Here is a 19377-nt window from a genome sequence, read left to right as displayed (position 1 = left end):
GCATGAAATGTAAAATACATGCTTTTGCTTTTCGTAGGCACTTTAAAGCTCCGAATTTAAATATTCGAACCAATTCGATTCGAAACAATGTGACCATTTTAATGCCAAATACCAAATTGAAAAATGCCTCCCGCAGGTTTTAATAGGACATGATCACTGATTAGCTCATTTCGCTGATACTCAAAAAGGGATTCAGCCTCAGACAGATCATCCAATTATCATGCAGAGAACCAAAGCGTCCGGGCCAGCCGAGCCCAACGTGCTGCTCATGGACTCCCAGAGACGCAAGGCGTCCGATGGGCGGGATAAACCCAGCCTTTAGCCAGTGATTCGTCTTGTCTCGGAGCTGAGCTTCCCTTGCAGTTTTAGAGCAATCGCCTCTGATATACAGTATTAATGCTCGTGGAATTACATTAGGAAACGTGTATTTATTAACTCACTCGGTAAGTGTGTAAGTGTGCTCCCAGTGTTCTTTTCCGTGAAAACTGGTTGACTGGGTGTTGGGCTGCAGCTATTTAGTTTTAGTAATCGCGTATCTACTGCAAATTCCATCGATTAATCAAGTCTTTTTCTAGGTAAAAAGCAATTATACATATATACATAAGAACACAAAGACATTTCACCTAGTATTGAACCATTTATAGACAATCAATGTCTTTATTTTAGATTTACATTGTTGAAAACAGCCAACAATTGCGTCTCAGATGAGACTTGAAAACACAAAAATTCACTGCTTTCACTCAAAAAACATAAAATCTTATAGACAAGTTTCCGAGGTACTTCTGCTTTACTTCCGCATTGTTGCTCGCGACTTCCATTTTACACTTTTTCCAACCGAAACAAGAGTGGAGCTGGAGTGGCATAACTCATCAAAATCTCTCAAAAAAGACTATTTGGAAATGCTGCATCCATTTGCCATCATTACGACATGGGAGGACAATATGAAGAAATGGCTAAGAGTCGCAACAATCACAATAGTTTTGTATTCATCAGGGACCTGAAAATCTCTGAAGCATCAAGTTGAATGTATCCTAATACATGAATATGGATGAATACATAATTTTGTGTTCATGGAGGCAGATATGGAACCAAGACAGTGCCACCACAAAGCAATAACAGGTACATTTATGCTCAATTTGGCTACAATTCTGTGTGTTGCGTCATAGCTGAGACATCATCAACTTTGCTAAATGTAGTTATTCAATGATAAAGAAATGGAAAACAAACACTCATCTACAACAAGTTTTATAAATTGTGATTTATTGACCTGTTTTGTACATGCACCAATAGTTTTAAATAAAACAAGAAATGGAATCATGTTGCCCAAAAGTTTTATTGCAATCAATATCTCCAATTGAAAAGAATTACTTACTATTTGTGTTTATATGTACATGTGCCATGAGCTCATAATACAACCAAATCCGTGTCCGCCCTTCTGCATTCGGCAACTGTATTATTATTTGTAATTTCGCCTCATTTTGGTCACCCAAGTGGCCGGCGTATCAATCTACACCCCATGTTAACACAGGCTGCACGGATCATTAAAATTTTGTCCAGGAACGATCAACAAAGTTCTAAGAATAAACATCAGACATCAGAACAACATGTAATCTTTTTGGTGGCTCATTTAGAGTTGAAGCTGCGAGTTTCAATTGAAGGCATATGGCGATTTAAATCCACACTGCCCCTTTGAAGCTGGACGCTGTTCGAAAATTTCCACTTCCAAGCATATATATATATATATATATATATATATATATATATATATATATATATATATATATACATATATATATAGGAGCTTCCAGGAGTTCACACAACCAAGCACAGCACAGAAAGTCCAGGAGTGTCATCTACGTCGTGCTGAATCCATTTTTGGATAATCCGTGGGTTCCTCTGGTTTGATTTGGCAGTTTAATACTTTGTCTACTTCAATTCATGGTGTTCTGTCAAAACCCGAACTCCATAGCAGAAAATGTCAAAGATGGCGCTGCCCAATTTTTGCTCAGGAAACTTGTCTATTAAGAAAAGTCCTATTTCTTACCTAAAAATCTCATCACGTTTGATAATACACGTCACTTAAAAATTAAGTGTTTTTCCCACGTGTTTCAATTGAATTTCCATTTGTGTCAAGCTAATTTTAAATTCTAGTTAAGTTTTAAGTTAGTCTAAATTGTAAGTCCTGATAGGATTTTGAGTTTTTGCAGTGTTCAAAATAAATCCATGATACCTGCTGTATTGGTGCACTTAGGCACCAGTGCTACTTGATGTTTAACCATCAATGACTACGAAGCTAAAATTGACTGGTAGCTTTATTATGTTTTTATTTTACACCCTCATCACTCTACAGTGCTGTGTTTTTACAGATTAAATAAAGTCTGTATGAAAGACACAGTAGTCATAATTAATAGAAACCTAGCCCTCCGCATGGCTAATGTTACGTTAGCAAGGTACAGTAACGTCAATCTTATTTATTAGCGCTACGTTAACTTAATTTTACCTTATCGCTCCTCCGCTCTCGGAGTAAACGGGGTGCCTTCGTTGGAGCTGCGACATTGAAGACGTGCTGTAGTGTTATGCAAGCGCTGTCTTACAGTTCGCCCTGGTTTCCAGCTTGAAATCCTCCCACACTTTTTACATTTTCTGCTTTTTCTTGGTGCCTTTCTCTTCTCTTTAGTCAGCTTCTTCGTTGTTATCTCTATATTCATGCATGGTTGGAATCAAATATTTCTGCCGCCTCTGTCTTCTTCCTGTACGCATGGGACATCAGCGTGTTGTGCCGTATTAAAAGTAGTCTGGGCAAACGGTCACAGTTAGAGCTGGCAAAATTAAACGATACCTCGAGGCGAAAAAAATTCCTCGATCAATTTTTAAATTTGAGTAATTGTTTCAACTCCAAATGGGTGTTAAAGGTTGCCGACTCCTGCTCCTGGGTTAGCCTATGTATAGTATTCCACGATACTAATATGTAGGTATATTTCGACTTTGCTCAGAAAAAGCTTAAATACCCTCATTATAAAAGAAAATGACTGAAAGCCTATTTGAGTCACCCACAAGCAGAGGAGTCATTAGTGTTATTGCGAACCTTTTGATGAGATGAAATAAAAGAGATAAACAAACGACAAAACCTATTAATGATAAAACCAGTGAAATGCGATGGAAATCTTTTCTTTTTTTCCACACAAACTATTCAGTAGCAATGCCGCTCCTGTCCAGGATGCATCAATTAGCCTGGGGGATGGAGGCGGGCCCTTTGCTTTATTCCAAATGGTTAGCAATGCTCCAGGTGTCAAATAAACCATTAACACTAGAAAACCCAGCAGAGGCCGACTCGGCCCTTCCTCAAGACAAATATTCCTAATATTCCCAAGCAATGGCCGATTTGGCCTCTCTTCCTAAAAAACCCAGAGGTGGCCCAAATGACCCAAGTGCTTTTGAATTAGCAAGTCGTTGTCCGACAGACAGCAACCATTCATATGTAAATGCAACCACTAGACATACATTGTGTTAGAATGCGGCCCAAACGGAGGGGAACATACCACGGTTGCACACTTAATGTGATAGTTTTTGTCAGTTCAAGTCAAGCTACATTTATTAATTTACATTTATTTATGGAGTTTTACGCTTTTTACAAACTTTTAACTTAATTCTCCTATACTCCACACAGAAAAACAGAAAAAAATGGCCCAAATGTGTACATTGTTTTTGCAAAAAAACGTTTTAGAACTGCAATTTGAGTTTAAAGCGAGATCATGTATATAGTTTAGAATGACTGGATCTAATGGAGCATGAATTGTGGCCATTTTGTCTGAAGTTAGTACGAAAAAACGTGTAGAAAACCTTTGAGAAAAACAGAAACAGAATTTGTGTCATGAGAATGTGGAAGGGAGCGGCCCTGAACAGTTTCTTTGACACACTGAAACAATGACTGAATGTCCTAATAGTCCTAATTATTATGAAGGGAATATATACTGCACAGTGTTGTCGATCTTACTTAAAAAAGTAATTAGTTACAAGTTACTAACTAAATTACTTTTTGGGAGAAGTAACTCAGTTACCTCATTGTAAGAGTAATTTGTTACTCAGCAAAAAAACTCATGTTACTTTTCATGTTCTACACGTTATTACAAATATACAATAGAAAACATTTCACATCAAAGATGTTTATGTTAACTGATTGAATTGATTTTTTCATTCCTCCCCCAAAAAACGTAGGTCAGATTTTTTACATTTTTTTTATTTTAAATTCGCCTATATGAGAGTTAGTGGTATACAATCTCATTGGGCTGTCATGATAAATGGTAAAAAAATCACAGGGACTTTGATTACTTGCCATTGAAAATAAATGGGAAATTTGTTTTTATATGTATTTGTTTAAATTCTGATACAGGACATACCATCTTCATAAGTAGGACTGATAATTCAACATTCAGTCATTGTTTCAGTGTGTTCAAAAGCAACTGCTCAGGGCTGGTCCCTACGCCTACCTCAATTATTTATTTTGAGTCCTAATTAATAAGTCTCACCAAAAAACAAAGGAACAATATGTTTGCCGATCCTTTCCTAAGGTGGTAAAATGATCAGGTGTTTATTTTGTCATAACATAGCAATTGCATAAAAAAAAAATATATATATATATATATATATATATATATATATATATATATATATATATATATATATATATATATATGTATATATATATATATATATATATGTATATATATATATATATATATATATATATATATATATATTTCATGTGTGGTGCTCTTCGAATGAAAATATATACTTTGATTGAAGGAACCTTTTTTTTTGGATTGACTAAGACATACACAAATCTACCTACTAATTTATCAACCTACAGTAGGCAAGTAACAAATAAGTGTCTACTAGTCAGGCTACTTTAGCTGAGGAGGGGGTTGGGCGAAAGAGAAAGCAGCCTTACCCCTCCTCAGCTAAAGTAGCCTGACGAGCCTTTTTCGCCCAACCCCCGCCTCAGCTAAAGTAGCCTGACTTACTCAGACACTTATTTCTTACTTGACACTAAACTGTTAAACTTCTGAGAATATTTTATTAACAGTATTTTAATAATTCTAATTCATTCGGATGTATTTGTTTGAATACCCTCTACATGTTAAAAAAAACAATTTCAAAAAGATCAATTAACAATTTGCTGTGGATATACATTTATGTGCATAGATATTTAGAAATAATACAACTAAGCACACCAAGACACAGTGGTGAAATGAAGAGCATCACACATGAAATTGCTGCGAAAAAAATATGCAAGATTAGTAAATACCACTCTTGGTTCAGAAACAAGCCATCATTCAGGTTTCATACAATGGTGTAAATATTACATTGAATTTGAAACCAAATTAAATTAAACTGAACTAGTGCTCCACATCTATGTGCATGTGTTGTGGACCCTTCCGTTAGTTACCAGTGTTTGTTTTGTTTGCTTTGCTTAAATTAAATGAAACAAGCTTGACACATCCAAACAATATTCTAACAGCTGATGACCAGTATTATCTACTCTCAATGCGTTTTCTTCAGTCAGAAAAGTAATAGTTAAAAAAAGATTAATCACGATAAAATTGCACTAATCGGGGTATAATAAATAAAAAATCGACACCACTAATTGTAATGTTAGTTCATTGTTCATTGTGTTTCTTCATTTGTAATGTTTGTTTTGTTTTTCAGTGCACTTTTTGTCGTTGCTTTTGGTTACGTAACAACTTTCCGAACGGACTTATGACGTACGTGAGTGTAAAGAGGTGTCCCAATTCGTAGGGCTGATGTTTCAAGCCCTACCCCTTATTGCTTCGTTTGAAAGGCCAAGGGGTAGAAATTGGATGCGGCTTGCGGTAGGCGGTAGGGTAGGCTCGGCTTCGGGGCGGATCTCAAAATGGGACACCCTTGGTAATATTAGAGAGCACCAAAACCCCATTGACTTCTCGTGATAATCTTTAAAAAATCCGGAACTCTTATTGTATGACTTTTTTTTTCAATAATTTATTCGTAATTTATTGGGGTTCATAAGTATTTTTACCCTTGAGAAAATCATTGCTAATATTTAGTGCAGCAGCCATTGTTTGCAATCACAGAGGTCAGACGCTTTCTGTAGTTCTTCACCAGGTTTTCCCATATGAAAACAGAGATTTTGGCCCATTCCTCCACACAAATCTTCTCTAGATCAGTCAGGTTTCGGGGCTGTCGTTGAGAAACACCAAATTTCAGCTCTATCCAAAGATTTTCTGGATTCTTGGATTGATGTCTGGAGTCCACTCCAGAACCTTGAAATGCATTTTACGCAGCCACTCCTTGGTCAGCTTGGCTGTGTGATTCGGATCATTGTCATGTTGGAAGACCCAGCCACGACTTATCTTCAAGTCCCTGACTGTGGGAGGGAGGTCATGGCCCAAAATCTGACGATACATGGCACCATTAATCCTCTGATTTATAGAGTCGTCCTATCCCCTTTGCCAAAAAGCATGAGGTTTCCACCTACATACTTCACAATGGGGATGGTGTTCTTGGGATTGTACTCTGCCTTTTTTTCCCATCACAAACGACAGTAAAGTTAGCACCAAAAAGTTCTACTTTGGTCTCATCTGACCACATGATTTTCTCCCATGACCCCTCCTCATCATTCAGATGGTCCCTTGCAAACTTCAGACAGGCCTTTACATGTACTGGCTTCAGCAGCCTTTGAAACAGTGCATCCAGCTCTCTGCGGGTCATTGACCAGCTCCTACCATGTAGTTCTAGGCTGAGCCCTCACTTTTCCCATCATGAGTGATGCCCCACGAGGAGAGATTTTACATGGAGCCCCATTCCAAGGTAGATTATCAGTCATGTTTAGCCTTTTCCATTTTCTAACAATTGATGCAACTGTTGATTTATTCTCACCAAGCTGCTTTCCAGTTGTCCTTTGCCTTTTCCAGCTTTGTGGAGCTAATCAATTTTTTTTATCTGGTGCCTTTCGAAATCTCTCTGGTATTGCCCATGGTAGCGGGTGGATTATAACTGACTGTGGGGTGCACAGGTGACAATGATGAGCTCAAACGGGTGGGGTAAAGGTGGACTTTTTTTTAAGGTAGAATGACAACTCTTTGAGTGTCATAATTATTGCTGATTCTCAGGTGCACAAATGCATGAACTGTACCCCAGTAGATAAAAATATATAGCTAATAAATTTTAAAAATCATACAATGTGATTTCTGGATTTTTTTAGATTGTCTCTATGAGTGGAAATGCATCTATGATTGAAATTTCAGACCTCCACCTCTTTTCAAAGTGGGTGAACTTGCAAAATCACAAGGAGTGCAAATAATTGCTCCTCATTGTATACCAAGTAGTCCCAGGAAAACAAAAAATTCTTGATAACCTTTCAACAAGTCCAGTATAGAGGATAGAGGGTGTATTAGAGGTACATTTATGTGTGTTTTCTATAGTATTTCATCGTTTTGACTTGATAGTTTTGATTTGCTATGATTACTCTTGTTTGAATCCTGTGCATCAATAAATACCAGGAAGTAAAGACAAAAATTAACTTTGTCAGACTCTTATTTCAGTTTTGCATTTGATACTGATTCAATGTTCTATTTTCTGCAGGCATCACAAATATACTGTTATAACAAATATTGCTAGCATATAAAGGCCCCACAAATACACTGTCAGAGATATTTTTTCCGACAATAAAATCGTAAAACAATACACATTATTAAAATGTGCAAAACTCCATGAATGTAGCTTGACTTGAACTGACACATAATATTACATGAATAGTACTACTGTTGTGTGTTCCCCTCCTTTTGGGCCGCATACCAACACAAGTGGTTGCATTTCCATATGAACGGCTGTTGTCTGTCCGACAACGACTTGCTAATTCAAAAGCACTTGGGTCATTTAGGCCACCTCTGGGTTTTTTGGGAGGAGAGGCCAAATTGGCCATTGCTTGGGACTGTTAGGAGTAGCAGAATTCTCTGGGACTTCTAGTGTTAAGCCTGCCAGCAGCATTTTGGAATTGAGGGGTTGTGCTTTGCCTCCTTTTCCATAGGCCTTGTAATCATGAAAAACATTTTCAGAGGCAAAAGCGCGGCAGAGATCAATGCGTTCAGGGATTTTAATCCAATTTATAGTGCCATTTATCTGTCACTATCTATAATGGAGAAGAGAGCAAGATTAATTGAATTACTGAAGAAAAATAAACTACGTCACAATTAAATCAATTTACGTGGTTTGGGTAGTCAGGACAGTGATCCCTCGTTTTTCGCTGTTAACGGCAAGTAGGTCCAGCTGCAGCCCACAATACTCGCAGGGGGCAGGTCTTCAGGGAGGACACGAAACCATTCCTCCAGCATCTAATTTTAGAAATTGATTTATTCATCTTTTAGTCATATAGTTAAAGTTCGATAGGATAATATAAATCATAATATTACAAAGTAGGGGCGGCACGGTGGCTTAGTGGTTAGCACATCTGCCTCACAGTTCTGAGATCAAGGGTTCAATCCCGGGCTTGGCCTTCCTGTGTGGAGTTTGCATGTTCTCCCCGTGCCTGCGTGGGTTTCCTCCGGGAACTCCGGTTTCCTCCCACATCCCAAAAACATGCATGGTAGGCTGATTGAACACTCTAAATCAGGGGTCAGCAACCTTTTTGGTGTGGAGTGCCACTTTCAAATTTTCTTGTCAATCAGTGTGCCACCCCAAGATGACGCGCATCCGAATTTTTATATTCAGCAGAGCTGTAATTTTACTCCAAATAAAAAAAACATGGACATACATTTAATTTGTATAACTACCATTCGTCTTCATCAAGTAACTAAAAACTAATGCATATTGTCGAAAAAATATCAAAACTTGAAAATAAGTGCAACAGTAATAACAGCTGTACAGCTGCACCATTTTATGCAAACATATCACACACATACACACACACCACAGCACGCAAAGGGGAACAGGTGTGATTCTCAGTGCAAGTCTCTCACAGTACAGAGAGCCTTCAAAGTCAGAACAGCCGACTCTTACATTTTGTCTTGTTCACTAGCAACTTAAACAGTGAATTATATGCACAATTTTAGATTTTAGGTTACAAATATAAAAGATACCTACTTTAATGTGTTCCTTGGCCCTGATTTCTATGAATTTTCATGTTTTGTCTCGTAGTGGCGTTTGACACTTGTTGTGCGACACACAACTCTCTCGAGGCATAATGCACAAAAAGAGCTACCAGAAGTAACCAGGCAACCAGTTGTTACCGGTATCCCCAAGGGGCCGCTGTCCCCTACAATATGATCAGCTTGCTAGTTAAGCATAGAAGAAGAATTGAGCGTCTGGGCGAGAAAAAGAGAGGGAGCGAAGGAAGGTGTTGAGAGAGAGCGGAGAGCGCTGTGAAAAGGAGAGAAGAGGCTGTGTCTCCCGCTGGTTTTTGTTTTGTTTAATAAAAGTCTCCAGTAAAACGCCATCCAACGCGTCACAGTGTTTTTATACACATTGCCACCTCTCCGAAGTAAGCACCGGACGAATCGACGGCAACGAGCCACGTTAATCGCCGGTCCACTCCATACTACAGTGCAAGCATCGCTTCACCCGCTGCCCTGACCTGACGGCTGGCAATCGGGGTCCAACCGGAGTGTTGCGATGCGCCGGGACAGGGGTGTACAGCCCCGTATCTTAAGCGACCGGCCTCTGCGCCGCGGCGAGGGTGTGACATCGGGATCTCAATTCAAAGTTAAAGCGACGGGGCTCCCGGCACGGACGCCGGCGATTCGCCGGCTGTCTACTCGCTTACTGGCCCGCCGGCCTCCACGCTGGGGCTTGGAGTAACAGTACCAAAAAGTGCAGATTGGTAACACTGTGTACTTCCACCAGCTCTCTGACTGGTTGGCTTCGTGACACGTTAGTAGCGGGTGCTGAATTGAGCGCGCAGAGGGGAAAAAAAAACAAAAAACGACGAGCGCAGGAATCGAGAAATTGAAGAGCTGGAAGTGTGCTCAAAATCCATAATTGTTCGCAAATAACGCTATAGGCAGAGGGGTCGGGAGGGACGCTCCTGTAAAGCCCTAAATAACAGGGCGTGCAACTAAAAATGTCTTAATTTCAGGTTTTAAAAAAAAAATTTTTTTTTTTTTTTTTTTTTTTTTATTATTTAGCCATGCGCTCGCGTGTCACTGGTTAACCCTTCGCGTGCCAGTGCTGACACGCGTGTCATAGGTTGCCGACCCCTGCTCTAAATTGTCCGTAGGTATGAGTGTGTGCGTGAATGGTTGTACGTCTCCTTGTGCCCTGTGACTGGCTGGCAACCAGTTCAGGGTGTCCCCTGCCTACTGCCCGTAGTTGGCTGGGATAGGCTCCAGCACCTCCGCGACCCTCGTGAGGAAAAGCGGCATGGAAAATGAATGAATGAATGAATGAATGAATGAATATTACAAAGTCTAGTTAATTCCAACAATCAATCCATCCATCCATCCATCAGGTCTAGTTAAGTTTAGGACAAAATAAATATATCATTTTCTATATATAAGGAAGACTAGTTAGATTTAGGGTTCAAACCTCTCTAAGTTTAGAGTGAATTGTGGGTAATCAGTTTCTTAATTAAAAGGTTTTACATATACAGTGAGGAAAATAAGTATTTGAACACCCTGCAATTTTGCAAGTTCTCCCACTTAGAAATGATGGGTGGGTTTGAAATTGTCATGGTAGGTGCCTGTTCAATTTGAGAGACAAATTTTTAAAAAATCCAGAAATCACAGTGTTTGATTTTTTTTTTTTTTAAACAATGTATTTGTATTATATTATTACATGCAGCAAATAAGTATTTGAACAAGGGTTTAGGGTTAGGGTTCTATTAGCTAGAATTGTGAGCCTCAAAGACCTGTTAGTCACCTTTAAAAAGTCCAATGAAAAAGTGGAGGTGGACTTTTTGTGTCTGACTTTTTGACCTGTTTGAGGTGGTTAGCTGCATATAAACACCTGTTCACCCCATACAATCAGGAAGACTCCAATTCCTAACTTGGTCCAGACCAAAGAGCTGTCCAAAGACACCAGATACAGAATTGTAGACCTCTACAAGGCTGGACAGGGTTATAGTGAAAATCCCAAGCAGCTTGGTGGTATAAGATCCACTGTTGGAGCAATTATTAGAAAATGGAAGAAGCTAAACATGACTGTCAGTCTCCTTCGGACTGGGGCTCCATGCAAGGGTTACCTCGTAGGGTCAAAATTATCCTAAGAATGGTGAGGAATCAGCCAAGAACTACACAGGACAAGCTGGCTAATGACCTGAGAGGAGCTGGGACCACCATTTCCACGTTACTGTTGGTAATACACTAAGTCGTCATGGTTTAAAATCATGAATGGCACGGAAGGTACCCTACTTAAACCAGCACATGTTTGCCATTGACCATTTGTATGATTCAGAGGCGTCATGGGGGAAAGTCATCTGAGGTCAAAATGAAACTTTTTGGTCTTAATTTGGAGGAAGAAGAATGATTAGTACAGTCCCAAGAAGACCATCCCAATGGTGAAGCATGGGGGTGGTAGAATCATGCTTTGGGGGTGTTTTCCTGCATATGGGACGAGACGACTGCACTATGTTAAGGAGAGGATGACCAGGCCAATGTATTGTGATATTTTGGGGGATAACCTCCTTCCCTCAGTTAGAGCATTGAAAATGGGTCGTGACTGCGTCTTCCAACATGACAATGGCCCGAAGCAGACAGCCAGAGTAACCAAGAAGTGGCTTTGTTAAAAGGCATATCAAGGTTCTGGGGTGGGGGGTTGGGGGGGGGGGGGGGGTAGCCAGTCTCCAGACCTAAACCCAATAAAAAATCTTGGAGGAAGCTCAAACTCCGTGTTTCTCAGTGACTGCCCAGAAACCTGATTGATATAGAGAAGATCTGTGTGGAGCTGTAGTGCAAAATCCCTGCTGCAGTCTGTGCAAACCTGGTGAAAAGTTACAGCAAACGTTTGTCCACTGTAATTGTAATGAAAGGCTACTGTACCAAATATTAACAATGATTTTCTCAGGTGTTCAAAAGCTTATTTGCTGCAGTGTAATACAAATAAATTGTTTAAAAAAATCATTCTCTGTGATTTCTGGATTTTTTTTTTAGATTGTTTTTCACGGTGGACAAGCACCAACCATGAAAATTTCAAACCCACTCATCATTTCTAAGTGCGAGAACTTGCAAAATTGTAGGGTTTTCAAATACTCATTTTCCTCACTGTATACAGGTATGTGCATGTACCCCATAATCACCTTATCTACAGTGTATCATATCTATTCATTCCTAGATACAGTGGTACCGCTACATACAAATTTAAGTCGTTCCAGGACCTGGTTTGTCAGTTGAAATGGTTGTATGTTGAGTGGGATTTCCCCATAAGAATACATTATAAGTTGATAAATTCTTTCCACAGCCCCAAAACCTATGCTAAATCCTTAAAGGGAACCACGAATAGAAAGACATGTAGTTCTTAAAAGAGAAATGTTAGTACGAGTTATAGTAATTAGATATTAAAACCCCTTTTAATATGTTTGTTTTAATAAAATTTGTAAAACTTTGAACCATGAAATTAACTAGTAGCTCGCCATTGTTGTTGACGTCACATGGGTATGCTGCCGTATTTCCACAGTGTCACTCTTTAACTATGTAAAAGTAGTGATTTAAATACACCACAAGGTGTCAATGGCAAGTTTTGAAATTATTAGAGATCAAGCCAATGAGTGCGTTTAGTCCCTCGACTGACGCCGTAGTTTCCTTTTTAGTGCGGGTCCATTGTGCCTTGTGCCTCATTTGTATGTTGTCTTCACAACATACAAGACTCCTGATAATGGCTCCCAGCAACATAGTTTGTATATTGTGAGTAAATATTGGCATCCAGTATATTTGTTGAGCTAAACGAGTTGCTAAAATGTTTAAATAGCGTTTGACCAAAGTCTGAGTAAGTTTTATGTGTATTTAGCATATCTATTTTGATTGTGAATTTGTGAATGTTAGTTTTCTTTGCATTGTTGTTTAACTGTGTGAGAATAGGGACTCATTTTTACAGATTGAAGCGCTTTTCTTTTTGTGGACATTATTTTTTGAGAGATATGAATATTATTTTTGTTGTATTTTCACAATATGTTACATATGTTGTGAAGAAGTAGTTGCCGAAGCTTATGCCAATAAACAGTGCCGTCCGAGGTACGAATCTGAACGCCTGTGTCCACTCGCCTTTCTCTGCCTCTGAGCTCTCATTGTGCAAAATAAAATAATTATAATCTATTGGGTAGAAGATGATACAAATAGCCAGCAATCAAACTAAGTTTAATACATTTATTCTTTTTCCGTGTCGCTTATTCACCGGGAAGCAAGCTTCAGGTGCAAAATCTGATTAAGTATGATAAATCTGAGAACACAGGCAGGATGATCAACAATGGACATCTGCTTTTATGTGACAAAAATGAGGTAAGGCAGCAACCTCTCGATCACAGAGCCCCTAAGATGTCTCGGTAGAGGCAAGCTGCATCAACGTTTTTGTGTGATGTTGTGCACGGGCTATTAGAAAAATAAACTGCTGTGTTTCACTGTATACCCTAATGATATGGAAAGCACACAACAGCTCTAGATGCTAACTATCTCCATAATAATATTGGAAGTTGGATCACACAATAGTTTACCGTGAAGATCGGTAAACAGTTTTTGACATCAAACAGTCCTGTCACGAGCGAACTTAACACATGAACGCTACTTGTCTCATCCCATCTTTCCTGTTCATTTTGCTTTTGCTGTCCTTCTCATTATTGTTCCACTCGGGTTCAAATTGAAATCGCAGAACCAATGACATGTTTATGTAGTAAAAGAGTGACACTGTGGAAGTCCAGTAGCGTACCATGTGACGTCAACAACAATGGTGACCTACTAGTTAAAATAATTTTACAAATTTTATTAAAACGAAAACATTAAGATGGGTTTTAATATCAACTTATTATAACTCGTACTAACATTTATCTTTTAAGAACAACATGTCCTTCTATCCGTGGTACCCTTTAATAAATACTGCTGGAACAATTACAAATGGCAATTACAAACTGGAATAGTAATAATAATAATAATAATAGAAATAATGATTATTATAATCTATTGAATCGGGTTCTAATATAGCAGTTGTGTTTTGCTGTTCATGAACGTACAGTGTGACTGATGAAAGAGTGAGATAGGTGGGTTGAGAGGAGCCAGCTGAGGTGGCTCGTGCATTTGGTTCGGATGCCTGCTGGACCCCTCGCTGGAGAGTTGTTCCGGGCGTGTCTCACTGGTGGGAGGCCCCAGTGGACGATTCAGGACACGCTGGAGAGACTTATGTCTCTCGGCTGGCTTCGGAACGCCTTGGGATCCCGCTGGAAGAGCTGGTTGAAGTGGTTGGGGAGAGGGAAATCTGGGCTTTCTTGCTAAAGCCCTGTGGCTAAAGGTCCCAGCGACCTGATCATGGATTAAGCAATAAATAATGGATGGAAGGATATTTTTATTCATTATTTTTGAGCACTGCAAATGTGTTAAATTATGTTTGAAATGACACATATATATATACATATATATATATATATATATATATATATATATATATATATATATATATATATATATATATATATATATATATATAAAAGAAAACAATGCACTTGTGTCAAGGTAGCCTTATAAAGTCCTCCAAAAATCCGCAAATAACTGAAACTGCAAATTTCAAAGCGCGAATTGGCAAGGGATCTCTGTACATTGACAACATTACATGTCTTGTGACATGATGTTTGGTAGTGAATGCAATAAATACAGACAAAAATCATGGAAAGGTAGTCGGTATTATTTCCCCTTCAGAAAAAGACCATTTCGTAATGGTTTGTTGTGTTTGTGCTCAGCTTCATGGGGGAGAGAGTTACAGCATTGGACTGCGCTTTGCCCCCAGCTTGAGTGCAGGCTCAGTGGAGATCCTGGTCTACGTGAACAACCTGGAGGAGAAGACCGAGGAGACATTCTGTCTGAAGGTCACTTACTCATGATTCTATGACTATGAAATATGAGCTTCCATTTTTTTTCTCTCCCTAAAATATAACATTTTGTACTTGCTTAGTAAACAACTCTGTAAACATGTGTTTTTTTTATCATATTCATTTTGTATGTATGCCTTTTATTTTGATAATCAATTACAGATTGTTTTTTAAATTAGTTGACTAATCGGCTCATATTCAGTGCTGGCCAAAAGTATTGGCAACCCTGCAATTCTGTCAGATAATGCTCAGTTTTTCCCAGAAATATATATATATATATATATATATATATATATATATATATATATATATATATATATATATATATATATATATATATATATATATATATATATATATATATATATATATATATATATATATATATATATATAAGGCGGCACGGTGGCTTAGTGGTTAGCACATCTGCCTCACAGTTCTGAGATCAAGGGTTCAATCCCGGGCTTCGGCCTTCCTGTGTGGAGTTTGCATGTTCTCCCCGTGCCTGCGTGGGTTTCCTCCGGGAACTCCGGTTTCCTCCCACATCCCAAAAACATGCATGGTAGGCTGATTGAACACTCTAAATTGTCCGTAGGTATGAATGTGTGCGTGAATGGTTGTACTGTATGTCTCCTTGTGCCCTGCGATTGGCTGGCAACCAGTTCAGGGTGTCCCCTGCCTACTGCCCGTAGTTGGCTGGGATAGGCTCCAGCACCTCCGCGACCCTCGTGAGGAAAAGCGGCATGGAAAATGAATGAATGAATATATATATATATATATATATATATATATATATATATATATATATATATATATATATATATAATATAAATATTATATTAAATATTATCATTATACACAAAGCTCCAAAAATGGGCGAGACAAAAGTATTTGCAACCTCAGCCTAATACTTGGTAGCACAACCTTTAGACAAAGTAACTGTAAACAACCGCTTCCGGTATCCACCAATGAGTTTCTTACAATGCTCTGATGGAATTTTAGACCATTCTTCTTTGGCCAACTGCTCCAGGTCGCTGAGATTTGAAGGGTGCCTTCTCCAAACTGCCATTTTCAGATCTCTCCACAGGTGTTCTATGGGATTCAGGTCTGGACTCATTGATGGTCACTTAAGAAGTTTCCAGTGCTTTCTCTCAAACCATTTTCTAGTGCTTTTTGGAGTGTGTTTTGGGTCATTGTACTGCTGGAAGACCCATGACCTCTGCTTGCTTATACTGGGCCCTACATTATGCTGCAAAATTTGTTGGTAGTCTTCAGACTTCATAATGCCATGCACACGGTCAAGCAGACCAGTGCCAGGGGCAGTAAAGCAGCCCGTAAACATCAGAACCTCTGCCATGTTTGACTGTGGGGACCATATTCTTTTCTTTGAAGGCCTCGTTTTTTTCCTGTAAACTCTATGTTGATGCCTTTTCCCAAAAAGTTCTACTTTTGTCTCAATTGACCATAGAACATTCTTCTAAAACATTTTTGGCTTTCTCAAGTAGGTTTTGGATAACTCCAGCCTGGCTTTTTTATGTCTCTGGGTCAGAAGTGGGGTCTTCCTGGGTATCCTAACATGGATTCCCTTTTCATTCAGACGCCGACGGATAGCACGGGGTTGACACTGTTGTATCCTTGGAATGCAGGACCACTTGAACTTGTTTGGAAGTTAGTTGAGGTTCCTTATCCGCAATCAGCACAATCTTTCGTTCAAATCTCTCATCAAATTTTCTTTTCCACCCACATCTAGGGAGGTTAGTCACAGTACACTTATTGATGACACTGTGCACGGTAGACACAGGAACATTCAGGTCTTTGGAGATGGAGTTGCAGCCTTGAGATTGCACATGCTTCCTCACAATTTTGTTTCTCAAGTCCTCAGAAAGTTCTTTGGTCTTCTTTCTTTTCTCCATGCTCAATGTGGTACACACAAAGACACAGGGCGGAGGTTGAGTCAATTTTAATCCATTTTAACTGGCTGCGAGTGTGATTTAGTTATTTCCACCACCTGTTATGCGCCACAAATAAGTAACAGTGTTGTTAATTACACAATTTAGAGAAGCATCACATTATTTTTCAAAGGATGCCAATACTTCTGCCCGGCCCATTTTTTGAGTTTTGTGTAAAATGATAATGATTTAATTCTTTTTTTTCCATTCTCTTATGTGTTTTTTTCGTTGCAAGCAAAATAAATGAAGATATTACTACCAAAAGCATTTGTAATTGAAATCATTTTTTGGGAGAAATTATCTGACCGAATTGCAGGGGTGTCAATACTTATGACCAGCACTGTATAAAGCACGTTATTTACCATTGTGGAAATATATTGAAATGTTGATGTATCGCTATACTTTGTATCCCAAAATGTTATTAAATGCTCCTGCCAAGTATCGCTATATCGTTTTCAAAAGGGGAAACTGTATGAAAAAGAAGGAACAAACTGGTTCTACCAAATTTGGTATTGACCAAATGCTTATTTTCCACCATGAATTGCAAATAAATTCTTTAAAAATCAAACAATGTGATTTTCTGTTTTTTTTTTCCACATTCCGTCTCTCATGGTTGAGGTTTACCCATGTTGACAATTACAGGCCTCTCTAATATTTGCAAGTGGGAAAACTTGCACAATTAGTGGTTGACTAAATACTTATTTGCCCCACTGTATATACACTATATATAATCTCACATTTTTGCATCGGGATAAAAATACTTGGAATTTTTTTTCTTAGATATTTGTACTTTTACTTAAGTTTTTTTGCCCCTAAATGAATCTCCTAGTCATATTCTGGAAAGGGCATGTCACCCTTTTCCATCTGAGGACCATGCTCTCAGATTTGGAGGTGCTGATCTTCATCTCTACCACTTCTCACCCGGCTGCGAACCACTCCAGTGAGAGTTGGAGATCACTGTTTGATGATGCCAACAGCACTACATCATCTGCAAAAAGCAGAGGTGCAATGCTGAGGCCATCCACTAAACCGGACACCCTCAACCCAACATTTCTTTCTTTGAAATATAAAGGCAATATAATATGCATGCAAAATCGAACAAAACGGGCCTTTCAAGAGTGAAGTAATCCAAAGCCTGACATAGTCATCAACTCTCTTACGTCTTAGCATTTTTGCCTCTTTTGAGGTGTCCAGCCGATGTTCACGACAGTTCATCTGGGAAGCGCACAGAGGGTAAAAGCAATAACATTTTATCGACTTTAATTACCCGGCAAAGCCTCTTCAATGCCACTTAATGGTCAGGTTTTAATCTAACACCAGGCAGGGGTCTGTGCCCCTCTCACCTCCTAAACAACTTAAATCCTCATCATGCAATTATTAGACAGTCCGCTATAATGGGGATATGATATTTTTTGAAGCGACGATAACAAAGCCCCCCTTGCTGTGTGTCTAGCAGAGGGAGAACGGCCTGCACATTGCGTTACATAACAGCAGTTACACAATCCCTCTCCGCCCCCTCCCGTCTCGCTCGCTCGCTCTCATTAGAATGCAGGCAGCAAACGAAGCTTTGAGCGTAGCGACGGAGGCTAATAAAAATGAAGATAACGGCTCAGTCGGGTACACTTCATTTTTACTTTCTTTAATATGTGGTCCCAAGAAAAATTTCACTTTTCTGGTTTGTGTTTGCATCTTGCTTCCACGTAGTATAAAATTACAAACCGAGCGTACCAGTTGTCTATTAAGTGTATGATGTTTTAACAAGATTCATCAATCATAATCCTCAAATAAATAATGGTACTCAACTCAAATGACATGTTACGATTAGGGTTGCCCCAAACAATTATTTTGACAGTCGATTATTCGTTGATGAGTTTTTCTGATGAGTTGACTGATATATATACTGTGAATTATATACTGTTCTGTTAGTCTAGGCCAGGGATTGGCAATCGGCGGCGCTTTGAACCCTCTGATGAAGATCAGTTTGGATGGATGAATGGATGGACGGACGGACGGACGGACATGGGTAGGGATGGATTAATGGGGGATATAAATGGATGGATGGATGGATGGATGGATGGATGGACGGACGGACGGACGGACGGACGGACGGACGGACGGACGGACGGACGGACGGATGGATGGGGGATATGGATGATGTGGAATACAGACAAACAGATAGATATGTCATCTTTATTGTTAGCCTGCTACACCAAACTCACTGCTGTTTCAGCTATAGAGTCTGGCGACCAATGAGTGGATCAAATTTCCAGGGCGGAGCAAGCCACATCAAACAGACAGTGGAGTGGACCAATCAGCGACGGGCAGACGTAACGTTGGTAAAGCGACAACTTGCGCGGCGCGAGCGGAGAACAGAGAAGATTATTTAACATGGCT

At 39.2% G+C, this 19377-nt stretch overlaps 1 protein-coding gene across 9 annotated transcripts in view; it reads left to right on the top strand.

Moving 5' to 3' along the window:
- nphp4 (nephronophthisis 4) overlaps positions 1-19377 on the top strand; it is a 461721-nt gene that overhangs the window by 424126 nt on the left and 18218 nt on the right. For 8 of the 9 annotated variants that reach the window (XM_057860682.1, XM_057860654.1, XM_057860688.1 and 5 more), the window contains one exon: positions 14906-15292. The exons of the other annotated variant lie outside the window; for it this stretch is intronic. In XM_057860682.1, the coding sequence (XP_057716665.1) occupies positions 14906-15046 (141 nt within the window). In that variant the 3' untranslated portion in view covers positions 15047-15292. Of the gene's footprint in view, positions 1-14905; positions 15293-19377 lie in introns of those variants that run through there. 9 annotated transcript variants of the gene reach the window in all.

The sequence above is a fragment of the Corythoichthys intestinalis genome, chromosome 2, assembly GCF_030265065.1.
Source record: "Corythoichthys intestinalis isolate RoL2023-P3 chromosome 2, ASM3026506v1, whole genome shotgun sequence".
NCBI lineage: Eukaryota > Metazoa > Chordata > Actinopteri > Syngnathiformes > Syngnathidae > Corythoichthys > Corythoichthys intestinalis.
Note: the sequence above shows the minus strand (reverse complement) of the source record. Positions and strands in the feature narration are given on the sequence as shown.